The sequence below is a fragment of the Pleurodeles waltl genome, chromosome 7 (assembly GCF_031143425.1).
Source record: "Pleurodeles waltl isolate 20211129_DDA chromosome 7, aPleWal1.hap1.20221129, whole genome shotgun sequence".
In the NCBI taxonomy this organism is placed as follows: domain Eukaryota; kingdom Metazoa; phylum Chordata; class Amphibia; order Caudata; family Salamandridae; genus Pleurodeles; species Pleurodeles waltl.
In genome coordinates, this window is record NC_090446.1 from 1,112,631,884 (window position 1) to 1,112,651,342 (window position 19,459).

The following is a 19,459-nucleotide window of genomic DNA, read 5'->3' on the forward strand; positions in this document are numbered from 1 at the left end:
GGAGGTGGAAGTGTGGGTATAAGATAATCATCCCACTCTTTTTGCAGCAGTATAGTCTCCTGGATTTCTCCTTCTCTGTCCTGTTCGGAGGATGAAGGGTTGTCTCTCGGTGGTGCTGGCACGGTTGATCGCAGTGTAACTCTGTCATGCACAGAAATCTTTTATAGTCCTGTAAAATCGTTTCCAGATCCTGCAACACCGAGATAGATATTCGTGGATTGTCCTGTCATTTTTTATAATCAAAGCGCTCATGATCGTAATATTGCTGGTAGTATGGGTGATCTTTCTCATAAAGTTCATCCTCGTCATCATCCTGGCATTTAACCAGAGGCAGAGATGGGCTATGCGCAGTCTCAATGGTCCTTCATCATCACCTGATTCCTCTAGATCCAAGAGATGCAATGGAGGATAGGGAGAAACTTTACTAGGAGAAGTAATGTCTGGAGTAATTGTCGTTTTTGAAACTTTCAATATCACTGTCGACAGACCCTTCGAGGGTGCTGTCGACAGCAGTTCAGTCATCACCGATGTGGGATGTCAATAAGGTATTTTCTTTGTTGACCTCATGGCCATGTAATATGTCAAATGTGAAAGCTTTGTAGATGAGTAACAGAGTTTATGACCCTTTTGGAGTAGCATCTGATTATTACTAAAAGAACTAAAACAATGTCTGAAACAAATTTCATCAGAAATTTAAGACACATAAGAACCTGTGCGTAGTAGATTGCATGGAAGAGTGTGATTCTAGAATGAAAGACTATCATCCTGATGGAGTAAGTCAATTATTGATCTCATCTTTAAAGCCATTTAAGGCTGTGACTACATCTACTATTGCAAGATGGGTAAAATGGTCTATGCAACAGGCAGGTGTTGATTTACACAAGTGTACAGCTTATTTAAAGAGGCGCAGTGGCAAGCCAGGCTTCCTGGAAAGGTGGAAGATTGGGTGACAATATGAAAGCAGCTGATTGGTCAAATGCTTTTGTTTTTGCAAAACATTATTGCAAGCCAATTGAGCATATGGCAGGCGTGGTGTTAGAGGGCTACCAACATGCACAATGATAGCCTCGGACAGCCTTGTAATGAAAAAGTGATTCTCCATATAAAGTGGCTAGAGAATACAAATTTCATTAATGACACAGAGGCTAGCATTATCTCACCCTCCACTACATGTTTTTTAGGAGTAAATATAAGAATTGTTAAAAAAAAAACACAAAAGCAAGAGAATAAATTTAAGTAAAACTTTGGTTATTCTATATTTTGAGAGACTATTTAACATTGTTCTTGTTTCAGAAAACAGTTATTAATAGAGTGGACAGAGGATGAGTACACGTGCATGGAAGAAGATGCTGTGCAGGATGAGGCTTTGTGCCAGCAGAATAAGAAAGAGAAACAAGGTTTTGCATTGAAGAGGAAGGTGATTCCATGAGAGGACTATTTATGTGTGAAGGAAGGTTCTAGTTCTGGATTGTTAATGTTTTATGATGTAATGTGTTCTTTATAGTGCTCCATGGAGTACTAAAAAAAGGTTTAATGCATTGTCCAAGCCTCTGTCTCTTAAATTAAATTGACATTCTCTAGGCACTTTATTTTGGAGAATCGCTATTCCCTCACAGATTTGGGAGGCCTCCCGGATTTGTCCCTGCATAAAGATACGCGCCTGGAAGACACTTTATGCAGAGTGTGAAGGTCCATCACTGATTTATTTTTCTTGTTACAAGAATAGCACTTCACAAAATGTGGAGCGATAGGCACTTGCTCCATAAAAACAAGGGCAGAAATGAAACAATGAATCTAAATGAGTATTTTATCTTTACAGAAAAAAATGAGGAACCAAAAGTTGTTGACTTTCTGTCGAGAAACAAACAGGAAGGAAGAGCCCAATGTACCAGCATCCTACTCTCAGAAGCTACAAAGAAAAAAAAAGAAAAAAAAAAAGAGTAAAGGCACTAACATTATGTAAGACCCTCCAATCCTAACTTTAAGTTTTGTATTAGTGAATCGTAAAGTTTCAGTGATGGTGCCGTAACAGTAAGCAACTTATCTTTTCACGTAGACTGAATGGAAATCCTAAAAAGACACTGATCCTGGTTTCTATTTCCACATTATTAATTTCAGTTAGTGAGAAATCATTTTGAAGTTTACAGTGTCTGGTGCGAGTAACACAGGCCACTTCCTCTCATATTCATAATGCATTAATGAAGCAACAAAAGGCCACCACATTCCAGATATACCAAGCACCTGCCCAGTTACCAGTTAAAATATATTCCAGTTTTTTTTTTTTTTTTTCAAAAGGCCAGAACACACAGACACTAGCCAGGCTAAACAATTTCATTTATGAATTCATAGATAGTGATACAACACAGTTTGTTGTTGTTTTCGGATTTATGATTTCAATTTTTGTATGAAAACAAAAAAGTAATGGCTGATGCTTGAAATAATCTCAGCTACAGCTAATTCCTTGTATCAGCATCCCAATCCATTGTTCTCTGCCACCTAAGAGAGGAACCAGCCATAAAGAAATCAGTCAAGATCCTGCTCCCGCTGGAACTGTCTGGCTTGACCAGCCAGGCCAGGTCCCATTTAAACTACAACACAAGCAATCCCAGACCAGTTACAGCCACTACAGTGCAGTTTGGCTCCAGTGGCACGGTGAGCACCGGACCCATGACTGGGCATACCTGTCACACAGGAATACCAAAAAGCAATAGGTGCAATATTGGATTTTTTTTTATTTAATTTCTTGTGTATATGTATTAATATATATGTACTTTTTGTTTTTTATAAACACACAGAAGGTGCTTCAATGACTCGTTTAGGTGTACTTATTCTTCCAAACCAGGAGACAAGCTGGTATTTAGATCTTGCATAATGCTTCACAAAATAATTTAATGACCAGAAAACCTTCCCTAGAAGTTGCAAGGAAAGATCTCACAGAAAAGACCACACGCTGGGCATATTCTCTTTTGGATATACGTGCAATACTTTAAAAAAAAAACAAAAAAAACTCTCAGACAGTCACCAAACTACCTAGTAGTTGTCCAACATATTTACTATTTGCTAACAGGCTTTTGTGCTGCATGTTTTTTTCCATTACTGTTCAGTGGCACAGTGACATTAGTCCCTACAGCATCTTCCTCAAGCAGATGGAAGACATACTGTCATAATGTGAACTACCTTCAACGCCAGCTGAGACTACACAAACATCTTAGATCTGGCTCCTAACTCCCAGCAGTTGAGACTGCCTCAGTCTAGCAGTAAAATAAAAAGAATTGAGTCATGAAACTCCATCTTGGCTACTTTGGTTGTCTTCAAAGCTCTTTGCCTCGCCCACAAATATTTCAATGTAAAGACACCACATCTCAGCAACTACATAAAATAAAAAACAAAACAAGTAAAAAACAACTCTGGATCACCTCTGTTGCCGTTACCAGAACATGCTGCAGTTCAAACATTTTCAACTATGTAGCATATTTCTTGCAGTGAGCCAGGCCAAACCTAACCCCTGGATGATACAACTACCTATTCCCAGTAGAAAGTATCCTGAGGTAACATTTCAGCAGTGAGCTACAGTACATTATTTGTCCATCCACTGTGGTACCAGTGTCCAGCAATCACTTACTTGTTGCACTGCCTGTTTTCAGCAAGTAATATAGTGCTTCACACCTGTGCACTGCAGAAACTTAAGGTCCTGCCGACCATGCTCAGCAGACTTTAAAGCTGCTGTACTACATGTTTTAAGAAGCCATTTCAGCCGTTTTTCTGCAAGCGCCCACCAGATAGTTCAATCACGGCTCTGCCTCTAGTGACGGCCCTACTCGAGTCCAGCACACAGTTCAGCAGACAATTGCAGCTGTATATGTGCGTCCAACAAATAATAAGTGACGTTACTGGCCTGTGACCAGTAGACACTAGTGCTGGCCCTGCCTATCCAAAGCAGACACTTGTGGTTATTGGTAAGAAGGGCTGTATCAACACACAAGTGAGTGTACTCTTCATGAGCATGATAAACTGCAACACTTACATACAGAAGAAACAAGAGGTGGTGCAGCTTTTATCGAGAATACCTGTTTGTACTACTATGTGACCAAAATACATTTTTGTAGCGGTTGCAGTACATGTTTTCAGCAGACAGCTTAGTGGTAGAACAGCCTTTGTCCATCGTATGTTAGCTGTTCCTCTGCCTGCGTCCAGCAGACATTCCCAATTCAAGTCACTGTGTCCAGAAGACATCACCTATTCAATGTATACGTACGCACACATCTGCGGTTGCGCTACCTATGACTCGCAAACATTGAGCCGCACGGTCAGTGCCCCACAGACTAGCATTAGTAAATCGATTGCTTGTTTCCAGCATACAGTTTAACATCTGCAAAGTTTCTGTCCAGAAGACACCAGCTGACAGAAGAGGTTGGTGGTACTGGTGGCCATTAGGGGGCACACTGATTCTGTTTAGCTGACAATTCTAGTGGTTACATGGACTGCATTCATACACAAGTGGTTGCGCCAAGAAGATCCTGCAGCGCGGGTATGTGAATTGCCTGCATTCACTGGGCACAGTGGCTGCACGGCCTGTGCATCATACATTTTATAGCAGTTCTGCAGCCTAGGTCCGGCAGAAATCAGCAGCCCGAGTCAGACATATAGTGGCTGTACTGCATATGCCAAACAGACATTTCTGCTGGCACTGCCACTGTAGAGCAGACATCCGTTTTTGCACTGTTTGGTCCGGCAAACAGCAGTGTTGTGTTCAATAGGTACTAGTGGCTGTGCTGCTGCATCCTACGCAAGATGCCTTTTTAAAAAAAAAATGTCCAACAAAAGACATAATATCTTGTGACGAGACAGAACATTTTGAAAAAGAAAGTGTAAAAAAGACAGATAAACAATATCCTTTTAACACTGTCCTACTCAGGATATGAAATGAGACAAGACAACTTAGAACACAACAGTTTCAATGATATTTTCAACTCTTCTAACTGTAACTCTTCCAGTGGTCTCTCTCTCTGCACCTAAGACATTTTAACCAACTACACTCCATCGTCCTCACCACACTTCCATAATCACTGCCTCCTGCTACTGGCTCTTTTCAATCATCCTTCCTCAAGTTCATCCATTACCTCCTCCTTCATTCTCTACACAATTGTCTTCCATTGCTCGTTTCTCAAACTCTCATCTCCTGCAAGCACTTCATTGCTTTCACCTCCTTCTTCCCTTCCCCACTCTCCTTAAACTAGTGATCTTCACATGCTCAGTCCATGTGCTTTAGCTTAGACCCATCTGGATCCTTGAGTTCCTCACTACTCAATTTGCTCTCCTTTGCCTGGCCACAGCTCGCTCACTTAGTCTCCATTCGATCACTACCAATTCTGTGATGACCACCTTGTCCTACACACATACTAATTCTTAACTTCACACTTTCTTCCTATCAAGGTGCTCTCATTTGCCATTGTTCTTACGTCCTTCCTTTCTGTCACTGTCTCATGATGCACTCTAACTCACCCTGGCGCTCCACATCCCCCACAAATATTGCACATAATTAACAGGTACCATGACAGATGACGAGTAAGACACATGAAAGCCACCACCAAGCCTTGCTGTTTGGAGTTTTGATGCTCCTCTAGCGTCCTTGGAGAGCCTCTGCCTTTGGTATGGCTTGATCCTGCTAATAAGTTACTCTGGAAGTGTACAGAATAAGGGGCGCTTTTCAGCTGCCCTTCCCTAGGGCAAGTCAAACTCCCATTAATGCCTGTGTGGTCCAGCTATCGGTACCAGCCCTTGCTGCAACCCACAGTTTTGTTCTGTGATAAACAGTTCTTTCTGACCCAGTGCCGGTCTCGCCCATCCAAAACCTACTGTGCCGTCCGGTTTAGGCAGACTCGTGGGCCAGCACGTACGCCTAAACCAGAAGTCGACCATAAGCAGCATCCTGTGGGCACATCTTCAATTCCTGTGCATGGGGAAAAGAGACAAACCAACAAAAGCCAGAGAACTAGCCCTAGGCAATCGCCAGGAACAGTCTCTCAACAAGACACACATCCCTGGGCACCGTGCTACCTCAAGCGGCCGTCAGCCTTAACAGAACCCAGTTCAGATTTGGGGTCCGGGGAGAGGCTGCTCCAGCTGGATTCAGTACAGGATGGAAGTAAGGAGCAGCTGGATAGCCCCGATGTGCACAGGTTGGCCACAGACCAGAAACTGCCCACACAGTCGTCTGTCCAGTCCTCCAGGGCACGGCCCAGTAGCTCTGCTTTGTGCTTTGAATCCTGCTCTGCCATGTCCCTCCGGGGCAGGTTTAGGACTCCACTGAGTCCCTGGAAGCTCTGATCCATATACTCATTGCGAGGAGGCCCTGCGTGCAGCCAGCTGCTATCGCCTGCAATAAGGGAAAGGTAACAGGTTAAAATTTATATATATACATATATATTTAAATATTCTCCAGCAGGAACTAGACACAGTCAGACAATTTTAGATTCAGAAATATGTTTGTGTGTTTTAATTAAAGGAACAGATGAGAACACAAACTACAATTATATACATGCTGAAATCAATGAATTTGTGTCCACACAAGCGCCCCACACCCAGTGTCCTCCTTGATCAGTGTTTTTTCCTCAAATTCTTTTGAGATGGAAAGGCCGTGGAGAAATCAAAAAGTAACAAATCCATGTTTAACTGATATGCCATGTGTGTTTGTGGTGGGTGGGTGGGTGGTGGTGGTGGTGGTGGAGGAGGAGGGGGGGGTTGGTGGTGGTGTAGCCTTATAGAAGAGACAACCTCCAAGCTTTGTGCTGGTCGCATGCCATTTTGATAGGTTGGCCCATATGCACTAACGTACCCTCTCAAACTCACAGAATAGGAAAACCCCCTTGATACATCAGGCCCTAGTTTGCAAAATCAAGAAAGATTTTGGAGTAACACTATCCTCCAGAACCACAAACCACTGCAGTAAATAATAACGAGACACAAGACACCATTGGCAACACACCCACCAGCCTTTGTAGAGAACACAATGGGCAATATTGATTTAGATACCGATGACCCTTCCTAGGTAATACTGACAGCAATGTCTGAATGTTGATCGGCGCAGCTGGCCTTCAGAAAGCAAAGTGAGTTATACTGCCATACAAAACCAGCAGCTTCTGTAGCCCAATGCTGCACCCGCCATCTCTAAAGAACATGTTGCACCATTCCTCCTCTACTGCAAAATCAATCTCAAATTGAACTCGGGATAAATGATGAATAGCCCCAAATGCCCCAGCCAAGTCTCGATGCGCCCTCACCTTTTTTTATAGGCTCCTTGTGATGGAAGTTCAGGGGTGCTACAAGAAACTGAGTTTCCCCCACAGGCTCCCAAAAATGGAGGATGCGAACGCTCCAGACCCCAGGCCTCAGTGGAAGACTCAGAGACGGCTTATAATGTGTGAAGTCTGCCTCCACATCCACAGTGATGTCATAGGATGCAGCCACAATGTAAGTGGGGTCCACCCAAACCACCGTCACTGTCAGGTTGGCACCTCGAGACCACTTCTGCATGGCCACAGGCTCGTCAAAAGGCCCCATAAGTCCACCAAAATTCCGAAAAATTCTCTCTTTTGGATCCCATTCTGTCCCAACCTGCAAGAAAAAAATTAAACACACTAGGAGTCAGAGTTCGGGAGAGGTGGGGCAACCAGGAGATGCTAGACAAAGGAAAGGAAACGAGCTAGTTTGGAAGGGAAAAATAGATATTTATGGTTGCTATAAGGCATAAGTAATGATTTAGGAAGAGGGGGTTATCAGGTGCTGATGGAATATGCCTTTTGAAGCATGGAAGAGAACAAGGGTTGCAACCTTAGGTCACTATGTGAAGGCATATAGGTGTATGTGGTAAAAGAGCATAACAGAAAAGTTTAAAAAGGGGGTGGGAGGTTGGTCCAGGAACAGAAAAAGGGCTACCCAGTTGCAGGGTTCTGAGAAATAGCATATTACTGAAGAAACATCACATTTAAAACAACAATTAAAAGCTTTTCAAAAGGAAATCAGTACTTCTTTTCCACTTTGCAGCAGAAAATGGGTGTGCACACTGGTGCCATGAATGGATGTATATACTATACATTGGCCTAAAGCACAAGTATGCAGTGGACTACTACTTGCCTGACATTTATCTTTAAATTGCCCATTGATTTGGGAAAGAGGAAAATGGAAGAGAGAAAGACAAGCGATAGGGATATAATCGTTTTTGGAAACTTTAGGGGGTGGTTAAACAGAAAGGGTCTTAAGTATTGCTGATGAAAAGAAAAAGGAACTTTCTCTAAACTTAAACATTTTCAATTTGTAGCATTTCATATCAAAAGGCAGCCAGAAAAGAAATAAGTGTTTGTTGAGTTAAACTACAACTAAACAACATGGGTTTTCAACAGCACATTTAAGTATTATTGCCTGCAATTCTACTTGTGATTTCTTTCATTTTCCACAAACATCATTTCTGGCTCCAATCTAGTTTAGTTTCACAGCTTTCAAAGAAAGAATAGTTAGAGTGAACTCTTGTTGGGTATTTTGTTGTTGAGGCTGTACTCTATTACACCCAGAAAGATAACTTGCTTTGGATCAACTCTACTCATATGCAAATATATGGCGATGTTCCTGAGCCTGCAGGATGAGTCAGTGACCTGAGACTGTTCTCAAAAAGAGATGATATCTGAATTCAGTGCTGCAGTAACTTTTTACAATACATTCCGCTGCAGCAGATTTCTGGATGGGGAACTGTTTTATGGATTTGCAACAGTCCTCACGAGTGACCTCTACTTACCTAGGAGGAAGCATCACAAGGCAGAAGATGGATGAAAATGGAAGCTGTTGGGGGTATGGATGAGAGGGCAAGAACACTGTGGATCATACTGGCATCTCATTCCTAATTGTTCTTGTACATGGATGAGGATAACTACCATTCCTTTCCTGGGATGGCCAAGTCCTGAAGATCATGTAGTAGTGACTTACTTTGCACATTTTTTGGGGGGTGTGGGGGGAAGGGGGAGAATGTATCATTTGTTTGGAATACAGATGACTCTCATAAATATACCTCCAAACTCAGTAGTCGGGTAGCTGGGCCAGTGTGACCAGAAATCTTCTGCATTCCTTGAGGCATCAGCCACATCTCTAGCACCTCCATCTGACCAGTGGCGACATTCTCAATCTCCTGCATCAGAAGGTAGCCCTGGAAATGGTCATCATAGAAATACAGCTGCACACTGGAGGGAAACCCCATCGCCTTGTACCTGAGGAATCAAAGTAACAGAAACAGGGGGGTCAAGACGGAAAGAAACCACTTCGTGGTGGACACAAGAGACAATCATTTACTGTAGAGATCTGTGTGTAACCTGGAGGTCTTGTGTTCAAATGTTGGAGGGCCCACTCAGTATCACATTCTTCCGAGGTCAATAAAATGAAAACCTCTGAACAGAATACTGACACTTGTGAGGGCATTTCCCGTGGAGTGCTGGAAAACGGTGATGGTCAATAACATCAATGTACGGTCAAAGGTATAACCAGGGTCACTGGAATTATGTGACAACGGAGGACCAAATTGTGTGGCAAAAGAAGGTAAATTATGCAGTGTAACACAGCACATTTTACGTTAGAATTGCTTCAGGTTTTTTTTTTTTTTTTTTTTTTACATATGGTAACACTGAGAAAAGATTGGACTTCATTAGCACCAGTTTAACAACCAAACACAGTAATAAACAACTGAAAGTTTCCAATCAACCTTTGTAAAAGGCCTTTCACTGCATGGGAACACGTGCTGCCACATTTTTAGTAACCTTTGATCCAAATGGACTAGGAACCTTTTTTTTTTTTTTTCCTTTTGTTCAAATCTGCAGATTATGCAGCAGATGACAGACTAAGTAGCAAATGCAGTAAAGAACAAGTTACTTACCTTCTGTAATGCCTTATCTGGTAGAGACAATATCTAGTCGCAGATTTCTTACCTTTGAATTCTCCCCAGGCGTTAGACTGGCTCCAGAAGATTTTTCGCTAGTTCCCCTGCGCACCGGTAGGTGTTGTAGATCTACTCCATGCAGCAGAGTACGCACCAGAAGTGACATCCGATTCCCCTAAATAGGCGCCACTTCTGAGCCCGGATATCAGTTACTTTTCACGACTTTCAACGCCAAAAGCATCGAGCCATGAAGACCACTGGCACTGGTATGTGCAAACTAGGGCCCTGAAAGGGATCATCTCCTAGCCTAAAATCTGTCAGCAGAGTGGGGAGGAGGAGTGGGTCAGTAAGGAATCTGCAGCTAGATATTGTCTCTACCAGATGGGAAGTTACTGAAGGTAAGTAACTTGTTCATCTGATAAAGACTTCTAGCCACAGATTCCTTACCTTTGAATAGGTATCCAAGCAATACCATCCCTGGTGGTGGGTCTGTGGACAAAGTTAAACTGAGGAGTCCTGCAGGACCGAAAGGGCGAAATGCCCATCTCTACAGACCTGACTGTCCAGGCAGTAGTGCTTGGTAAACGTGTGCAGGGAAGCCCACTAGTTCACTGGTGCATAGCAGATCTTGATGCAGAGAACGACTGTCGGACGCTGGCCCTTCATATAGAATGTAAAAACCGTGTAAAGGGTCCAGGGGTTCCCCAGTGAGTGAAAAGGGCTTTGTAGGAAGTTGGCTCTGTATGCACTATTTCAAAGTAAGGAATAGTATGCACAGAGTCCAAGGGGTCCCCTTAGAGGTAAGATAGTGGCAAAAAGAGATAATACTAATGCTCTATTTTGTGGTAGTGTGGTCGAGCAGTAGGCTTATCAGTAGATGTAGTGTTAAGCATTTGTTGTACATACACACAGGCAATAAATGAGGAACACACACTCAGAGACAATTCCAGGCCAATAGGTTTTTGTATAGAAAAATATATTTTCTTAGTTTATTTTAAGAACCACAGGTTCAAATTCTACATGTAATACTTTGCATGAAAGGTATTGCAGGTAAGTACTTGAGGAACTTTGAATAATCACAATAGCATATACACTTTTCAAATAAAACACATATAGCTATTTTAAAACTAGACAGTGCAATTTTCACAGTTCCTAGGGGAGGTAAGTAATTGTTAGTTCTTGCAGGTAAGTAAACCACCTACGGGGTTCAAGATTGGGTCCAAGGTAGCCCACCGTTGGGGGTTCAGGGCAACCCCAAAGTTACCACACCAGCAGCTCAGGGCCGGTCAGGTGCAGAGTTCATAGTGGTGCCCAAAACACATAGGCTTCAATGGAGAAGGGGGTGCCCCCGGTTCCAGTCTGCCAGCAGGTAAGGACCAGTGTCTTCGGAGGGCAGACCAGGGGGGTTTTGTAGGGCACCGGGGGGGACACAAGTTAGCACAGAAAGTACACCCTCAGCAGCACTGGGGTGGCCGGGTGCAGTGTGCAAACACACGTCGGGTTTTCAATTGGAATCAATGGGAGACCAAGGGGTCTCTTCAGTGATGCAGGCAAGGGGGGGAGGGGGGGTCCTCGGGGTAGCCACCACCTGGGCAAGGGAGAGGGCCTCCTAGGGGTCACTCCTGCACTGGAGTTCCGATCTTTCAGGTCCTGGGGGCTGCGGGTGCAGGCGTCGGGATCTGGGAGTCAGGCAGTCACGGTCAGGGGGAGCCTCGGGATTCCCTCTGCAGGCGTCGCTGTGGGAGCTCAAGGGGGGGGGGGGGGGGGGGGGGGGGCAACTGGCTACTCACAGTCTCGTAGTCGCCGGGGAGTCCTCCCTGAAGTGTTGTTTCTCCACAAGTCGAGCCAGGGGCGTCGGGTGCAGAGTTGCAAGTCTCACGCTTCTGGCGGGAAACGCAGTTGTCTTTAAGTTGCTCCTTTAGAAACAAAGTTGCAGTCTTTGGTGAACAGGGCTGCTATTCTCTGGAGTTTCTTGGTCCTTCTAGAGCAGGGCAGTCCTCTGAGGATTCAGAGGTCGCTGGTCCTGGGGAAAGCGTCGCTGGAGCAGTTTCTTCAGAAGGGGGGGGGGGGGGGGGGGGGGGGACACAGGCCGGTAGAGCTGGGGCCAAAGCAGTTGGTGTCTCCGTCTTCTCTGCAGGGTTTTTCAGCTTAGCAGTCCTCTTCTTCTTAGGTTGCAGGAATCTCAGTTCCTAGGTTCTGGGGAGCCCTTAAATACTGAATTTAAGGGTGTGTTTAGGTCTGGGGGGTTAATAGCCAATGGCTACTAGCCCTGAGGGTGGGTACACCCTCTTTGTGCCTCCTCCCTGAGGGGAGGGGGGCACATCCCTAATCCTATTGGGGGAATCCTCAAAACCAAGATGGAGGATTTCTAAAAGTCAGAGTCACCTCCGCTCAGGACACCTTAGGGGCTGTCCTGACTGGCCAGTGACTCCTCCTTGTTTTTCTCATTATCTCTCCTGGACTTGCCGCCAAAAGTGGGGGCTGTGTCCAGGGGGCGGGCATCTCCACTAGCTGGAGTGCCCTGGGGCACTGTAACACGAAGCTTGAGCCTTTGAAGCTCACTGCTAAGTGTTACAGTTCCTGCAGGGGGGAGGTGTGAAGCACCTCCACCCAGAGCAGGCTTTAGTTTCTGTCCTCAGAGAGCACAAAGGCTCTCACCGCATGGGGTCAGAAACTCGTGTCTCAGCAGCAGGCTGGCACAGACCAGTCAGTCCTGCACTTGAACCCTTGGCCAAGAGAGCCTGGATTTCCTCGTGTAGCACTGACAGATGATCCTCTGTCAGTTGGGCATAAGGTGGCGCTATGGAGGGAGGAGTGGTCTCGAAGGAGAGGGAGTAGCCCCTTCGAACAACGCAGTGCGGTGCAGCTGAGAGGCCCAAAGACTTGGCCATAGCCTGCAAATTCCGAAAGCGCTCCTGCCTTGCCTACAAAGAGACGATTGCCATGAAAGAGCATTCTCCTGAAGGAAGACTGAACATCCCCTGAAAAGCCAAACGTTCTCAGCCAGACGTTGCGCCTGAGTGCAACAGACGTGGAAACTACTCTGCCCAGTGAGTCGTTGTGTCCAAATCACAGCATATAGTGAACTTAGCTGCTTCTCTTCAGTCTTTGACTGGTTGGGTGAGAATGGTCCGGGCCTCCCCCGGGACCTGTGGCAGCACTTGTGCAACCTTGTCCCACTTTGAGTGAGAATAGCGGCCCAATAAGCATGCGGTGTTCATGGATCGCAATGCAAGGCTGGTGGAAGAAAATTATTTCTTACCAAGGCTATCCAGCCTCTTGGACTCCCTGTCCAGGGGTGCAGACGGGACTGTGCCATAAGAAGTGGAAGCTTGGAACACCAACCTCCTTAGGGGTAGAGTGTTGGGTGAGGAAGCTTGGGTCTCCTAAAGCAGTGCAGTGGTGGAAGGCTGTTGTCCTATTCACAGAAGCCACTGTGCTGGGCTTGGACCAGGTTTCCAGAAGGACGATGGTGAGGGCTTCGTTGAAAGGGAGCAAGGATCAGAGGAGGAAGCTCCCGATTGCAGCACCTCCGTCAAGATGTTGATCTCAACAGCAACTGAATGCAACTTGAGGTCCAGAACCTCAGCAGCATTCTTCACCACCACAGCATAGGTAGCTCCCTCCTCCATAGCCACAGTAGGGGGAGACAGCATGCCAGTATCTGGAGACGTGTCCCAGACGCTAGCATCACCCAGTTCCTCACACCAATCCATATCCTGTTCTTCTGACTGGTATTCTAAAGGGTCCAGTGACCCACCCTTAACCCGCCCTTTAGAATAAGGCTGAGGAATCCGCTAGGACACAAGGGTCCTGTAGGTGCATATTCGGCACTGGTCAACGCAGCTTCGGCTCCATGTCGGATTTGGGAATCACAATGGGGATGGCACTGCTGGTGGGCACTGGGCGCATTGGCATCAGGATCAGTGCCAGGGAAGGCCGCAGTGGCACGCACTAGTCCGAATCCATGATCAGAGTCATGGAGGCCCATCGGACCTGTCAGCGTAGAACCAGATGGGCCCCTCTGACCCCACAAGGCATAAAAGGTGTTCTGGAGGTGCATGGGCTTGTAAGATTCTTTGAGCTGGCGGGGGTGGTGGGTGCTCCGGCTCCTGGAAATGATGTTCCTTTGGCCGACGGACGAGGAGAAGTCGAAGCAGACTTTGACTTCTTGTGTCTGTTACTGGAGTGTTCTGACGACTTCAAGTGTGTCGACGGGGACTTGGGACTCTGGACCTCCCTCTCGGCGAGGATCGAAATCTTCGAGGAGTTGTGCGACACAGTCACCTGATGGCCACGAGCAGCTTCAGAAGCCGCTCCCTCAAAGTTTTCAGCGCCATCGCCCGACAGAGTACGACTTGAAATCGTGGTCAAGCTCCAGACACCACAGACATACATGGTGTGGTCTGTCACTGACATGGCACAGTGACAGGTGCCACAGGGTTTAAACCTGTCTCCTGCGATAACAGTTTTACCTAACACACCAGGAGGAAAACTGACAAAACATTAAAAAAAAAAAAGGGGTAGATCTTTCTGGATCTCTGCTGGCTTTCGCAGAAAGAAAAAAACTGATGTTAGTGCGCCGAGGTGGTCCCTACATATCTAAAGCAAACATCACTTCCGGCGCGGACGATGCCATGCAGACTCTGTCGCCACCTCCAGGGTGCAGTGGTAATCAAGAAAAACATTTTGGATCCCGTCTGAGGCCTCAGGGGAGGAGCCAAAGGTAAGGAATCTGCAGCTAGAAGTCTCTATTAGATTTCATAATTATGCAGAAAAAGCTGTGGCCACAGAGTCACATAATTCCAACGGCCCCCAAGAAGAGAAAGATTTCTATAAAGATGTGTGGAAAGGAACAGATGAAAGTAAGATGCAAAAAAAAAAAAAAAAAAAGGAGAACTTCCTAGCACCTTTTGTGGTCAGGATACAACCCAAATGTATTTACAGTGCCTTTCAGGAGGAGCATGATTTTTATAGCATTGGCCCTATGGCCTATTTTATTGCCCCCGCATGGGTGGGCTTGTAGATCTTCGAGACTCATCAGAATTGTAATGCTATGTTTAGAAAGTGTTCTTTCAATGGCACCTCTCACCAGCACCTGGAGCATAAACAGATACAATGTAGCTATATTGCTATATGTATAGTCATAGGTTTGAGGGACTCTGGATCAAGCTATGCAACTTAGAGGGTTGAAACATCTGATGCGGAGCTTCTAGTACACACATATATTTGAAAGATCTTAGTCAGCAGTGACACTTGTGCATGGCCAATACAAAGTCCACTGGTGTCCAATTAGAAATATGTTTTTGCTTTAAAACAGGGACACATACAACAGTAGATTTCTCACATGGGAACACAACTTGGGTGGCCTCTATCCTGAAATCTTGCACTGTGTTGTAACCTTCCAGTGGTGAGGGCACCATCAGGCCCAAGAGAATGCAATAAACCCAAGGGATTCATCCATTCTCAAGGAGAACTGGAAATAAAGCTCAATCACAATTTTCAATACCCATACACTGTAATGATATCTATGTTTAGACCACTGACTCCATGTTGCACTTAACCTGGCAGCACACCGTCACATTAGTGACCACCAGCTTAATTTTGCCTTTTGACTTTATTTTAGCATTAGCCACCGACACGTTAAAAGCTGCAAGTAGTTTTCTGCGTTGCCATTTTGTTTATTTTTCGTGTTCTTTCCTACCAAGGGCATAGGCTGATAAGAATGTACTAAAACAGCAGGGAACAGTCTTGTTCTGAATTGGCACCTTGGGATTGTGGCCAAGTCACAACATGTTATTTTCAAAGCTGGACTAATGCAATCAGCTTTTTTTTTTATAAATAAACTTCTGCAGTGAGAGAGAGGTTCTAGAATTTTCCTCTCGTTTGTTTAAAGTATAAGAGGCAGAGACCACATGGACCGGGGAACAGAGTATTTTCAGATCTCAGGCATACCCAGGACGCTGGGGTGCGTCATCCTTCCTGTGAGGATAATTGATCTCTCTCTCCTCAATCGATTCTGGGATCTGGCGATCTTATGCTGAATAGGAGGGAGATGAAGCAGTTGTGCCCTTGCCTCATGGTGATGCATATTTTTTATTCATTATTTGCTGTGCATTATACTATAGATACATATATTTGCTGTGTATATTGCAGTGGAGAATCATTTGTACATGTTTTCATTTCATTGCTGTGACCATTTTTAAACGTGTGCTTTCAGCATGCTAATCTCCTTTCACGAACCTTGCAAAGTGAAATAATAAATGTATTCTTTGGACTAAGAAGCGCATTCCAAAGAATTTTTGTCAGTGCATGAGTGTTTCAGCTCGGTCATTAGTGAACCAAAACACATTGCCGTAGTCGGAAAGTCTAAAGGGAGGTTGGAAGTTTAAAGCGTACGATTTAAAAGTGAAAATATGTTTTTATTCAGAGAATTAACCCCTATGGTGCCGCGGGCGAGCTGGTCTCATCCCAGGCACGACAAGACCAGCTCGTCCTGCACCCGGCCCACGGGGGAAGGACTAGCCTCCTTCCCACACACACCAGTCGGGGATGGAAGGGGAAGCAGAAACCACTAGACACCAGGCATTATTATTTTTTTTTATCATACTTGTGCATAAGGGGAGCGGCACCTTGGGCAAGAAAACCCCTGGACAGCAGGGATAATATATATATATATTTTTTTTAATGAGGGGAGCGACCCCTTAGGCAAGGATCGCTTCCCGGGGGCCAAATAATTTTTAGGCCATTTCTGCCCCACTCCCCGAGGAAAATCGGCCTAATACAATAAGGATACAGAAACCTCTAGACACCAGGGATATATATATTTTTTTATTTACTTTACGTTTTTATGTATAGGGAGCAACCCCTTAGGCAAGGGTCGCTCCCCTGGGGGGCAAATTGTAATTAGGCCATTTCTGCAAACCCCCTCCCCCCCCCCCCCTTGGGGACAGATGAGCCTATTTTTGTTAGGCCAATCTGTCCCCAAGGGGGGCATAAACCTCTAGACACCAGGGATTGGTGTGTGTGTGTGTGTGTGTTTTGTTTGGGGGAGCCCCCTGGACAAGGGTCATTCCCCATGGGGGCACATTACTGTTGGCCATATGGGGACACAAAGTCTACTAGATGCTAGGGAATAAAAAATAAAACAAATAGTGGGGTGGTGGCTACCCGTATGGGCCTGGTTATGCCCCCACCCAAACTGAAGGGGGTAACAGCCTTTCAGCTCTCCCCCGCACACTAAAACATCTTATCCTATGGCAAGCAAGAGGACATTTGATTATTTTGGGTTTTGGTTTTACATTTGGGCCATGAGAGCATGTTAACTCTCAAAATCGTCCCACTTGGAATGGTGAGGGCTGCACTTTTTTGACTTTGGGACACTGCCATGTAGAAAAATCCACAAAACCTAGACATCTCAAAACTAAATATCTGCTTGATTCCAGGGTGGTGTGCTTCACATGCACCCTGCACCCTTTTCCTACCTGCAATGCCCTGCAAACCTCCAACGTTGCTGTAAATCACACATTTTTCCCACATTCTCATGAGACCTTCCGGAATCTGCAGGAATCCACACAATTCCTACCACCCAACATTGTCTCATCTATAGCAATAAAAATTCTGCTGCACTTGTCAGCCTAAAATGTTTTTTTTTTTTTTCAAACTGCCCTTTTGGACCTGCTTTGGTTCCCCCTCAATTTCAACATGTTTTTGGCTCTTCCCTGTCACAAGCACTTGGCCCACCTACACAAGTGAGGTATCATTTTTACAGGGAGACGTAGGGGAACGCTGGGTGGTAGGAAATGTGTCCCGGTGCAGTGATCCCACACACAAATGTGAGGTTTGCTGAGTATTCTGGGTAAGAAAACATTGGGGGACACCTCCCTGGACTCCCTCGGGTGTATAGTTTTCAGAAATGTCTGGGTTTGGTAGGTTTCCCTAGATGGCTGCTGAGCCCAGGACCAAAAACGCAGGTGGCCCCCGCAAAAGCACGTAGGTATGTATCTGATAATTTTGATGTGTCCAGATAGTGTTTTGGGGCATTTCCTGACGTAAGCCCTAGGCCTACCCACACAAGTGAGGTACTATTTTTTAATTGGGAGACTCAGAGAAACGCTGGGTGGAAGGAAATTTGTGGCTCCTCTCAGATTCCAGAACTTTCTGTCACCGAAATGAGAGGAAAAAGTGTTTTTGCCAAATTTTGCGGTTTGCAAAGGAGTCTGGGTAACAGAACCTGGTGAGAGCCCCACAAGTCACCCCACCTTGGATTCCCCTAGGTGTCTAGTTTTAAAAAAATGCATAGGTTTGGTAGGTTCCCCTTGGTGCCGGCTGAGCTAGAGGCCAAAATCCACTTTGCAAAAAACAGCTCTGTTTTCTTTGGGAAAATGTGATGTGTCAATGTTGTGTTTTGGGGCATTTTCTGTCGCAGGCGCTAGGCCTACCCACACAAGTGAGGTACCATTTATATCGGGAGACTTGGGGGAACGCTGGGTGGAAGGACATTTGTGGCTCCTCTCAGATTCCAGAACTTTCTGTCAGGTGTCTAGTTTTCAAAAATACGTAGGTTTGGTAGGTTTCCCTAGGTGCCAGCTGAGCTAGAGGCCAAAATCTAAAGCTAGGCACTTTGCAAAAAAACACGTCAGATTTCAATGTAAAAATGTTATGTGACCATGTTGTGTTTCCTGTCACGAGCATTAGGCCTACCCACGCAAGTGAGGTACCATTTTTATCAGGAGACTTGGGGGAACACAGAATAGCAAAACAACTGTTATTGCCCCTTGTCTTTCTTTACATTTTTTCCTTCCAAATGTAAAACAGTGTGTAAAAAAGACGTCTATTTGAGAAATGGCCTGTAATTCACATGCTAGAATGGGCACCCCGGAATTCAGAGATGTACAAATAACCACTGCTTCTCAACACCTTATCTTGTGCCCATTTTTTATATTTATATTATATTTCAGCAAATGAATTGCTGTATACCTGGTATAGAATGAAAACCCACTGCAAGGTACAGCTATTTATTTGCTCTGGGTACCTAGGGTTCTTGATGAACCTACAAGCCTTATATATCCCCTTAACCAGAAGAGTCCTGCAGACGTAACGGTATATTGCTTTAAAAAATCTGACATTGCAGGAAAAAGTTACAGAGTAAAACGTGGAGAAACAAAGGCTGTTTTTTTCACCTCAATTTCAATATTTTTTCATTTCAGCTGTTATTTTCTGTAGGAAACCCTTGTAGGGTCTACACAAATTACCCATTGCTGAATTCAGAATTTTGTCTACTTTTCAGAAATGTTTAGCTTTCCGGGATCCAGCATTGGTTTCACACCAATTTCTGTCACTAACTGGAATTTTCTTGTTTATCAGGACTTTCTAAATTTTGGGATGGGTGCTTGGATATAACTGTACTTCTGTTTAAAAAATATGCTTTTTGAACGGATTAATGACCCTTTTGTTCTGGACAAGAGGGTTTGGATACTTTTGTCTTCTTACAGAAAAATGCATGAGAGAGGTAAGCAGTTAGAATATGAAAATAAGGAACTA

The 19,459-nt window shown here is 45.0% G+C and overlaps 1 protein-coding gene across 1 annotated transcript in view; it reads right to left on the minus strand.

Annotated features, from left to right (window-relative positions):
• Positions 1-4,033: 4,033 nt before the first annotated feature.
• XYLT2 (xylosyltransferase 2) overlaps positions 4,034-19,459 on the minus strand; it is a 135,938-nt gene continuing 120,512 nt past the window's right edge. The window contains exons 9-11 of the mRNA XM_069200079.1: positions 9,059-9,254; positions 7,281-7,614; positions 4,034-6,376 (exon numbers count right to left, since the gene is read on the minus strand). Coding sequence (XP_069056180.1) covers positions 6,054-6,376; positions 7,281-7,614; positions 9,059-9,254 — 853 coding nt within the window. The 3' untranslated portion in view covers positions 4,034-6,053. The remainder of the gene's footprint in view (positions 6,377-7,280; positions 7,615-9,058; positions 9,255-19,459) is intronic.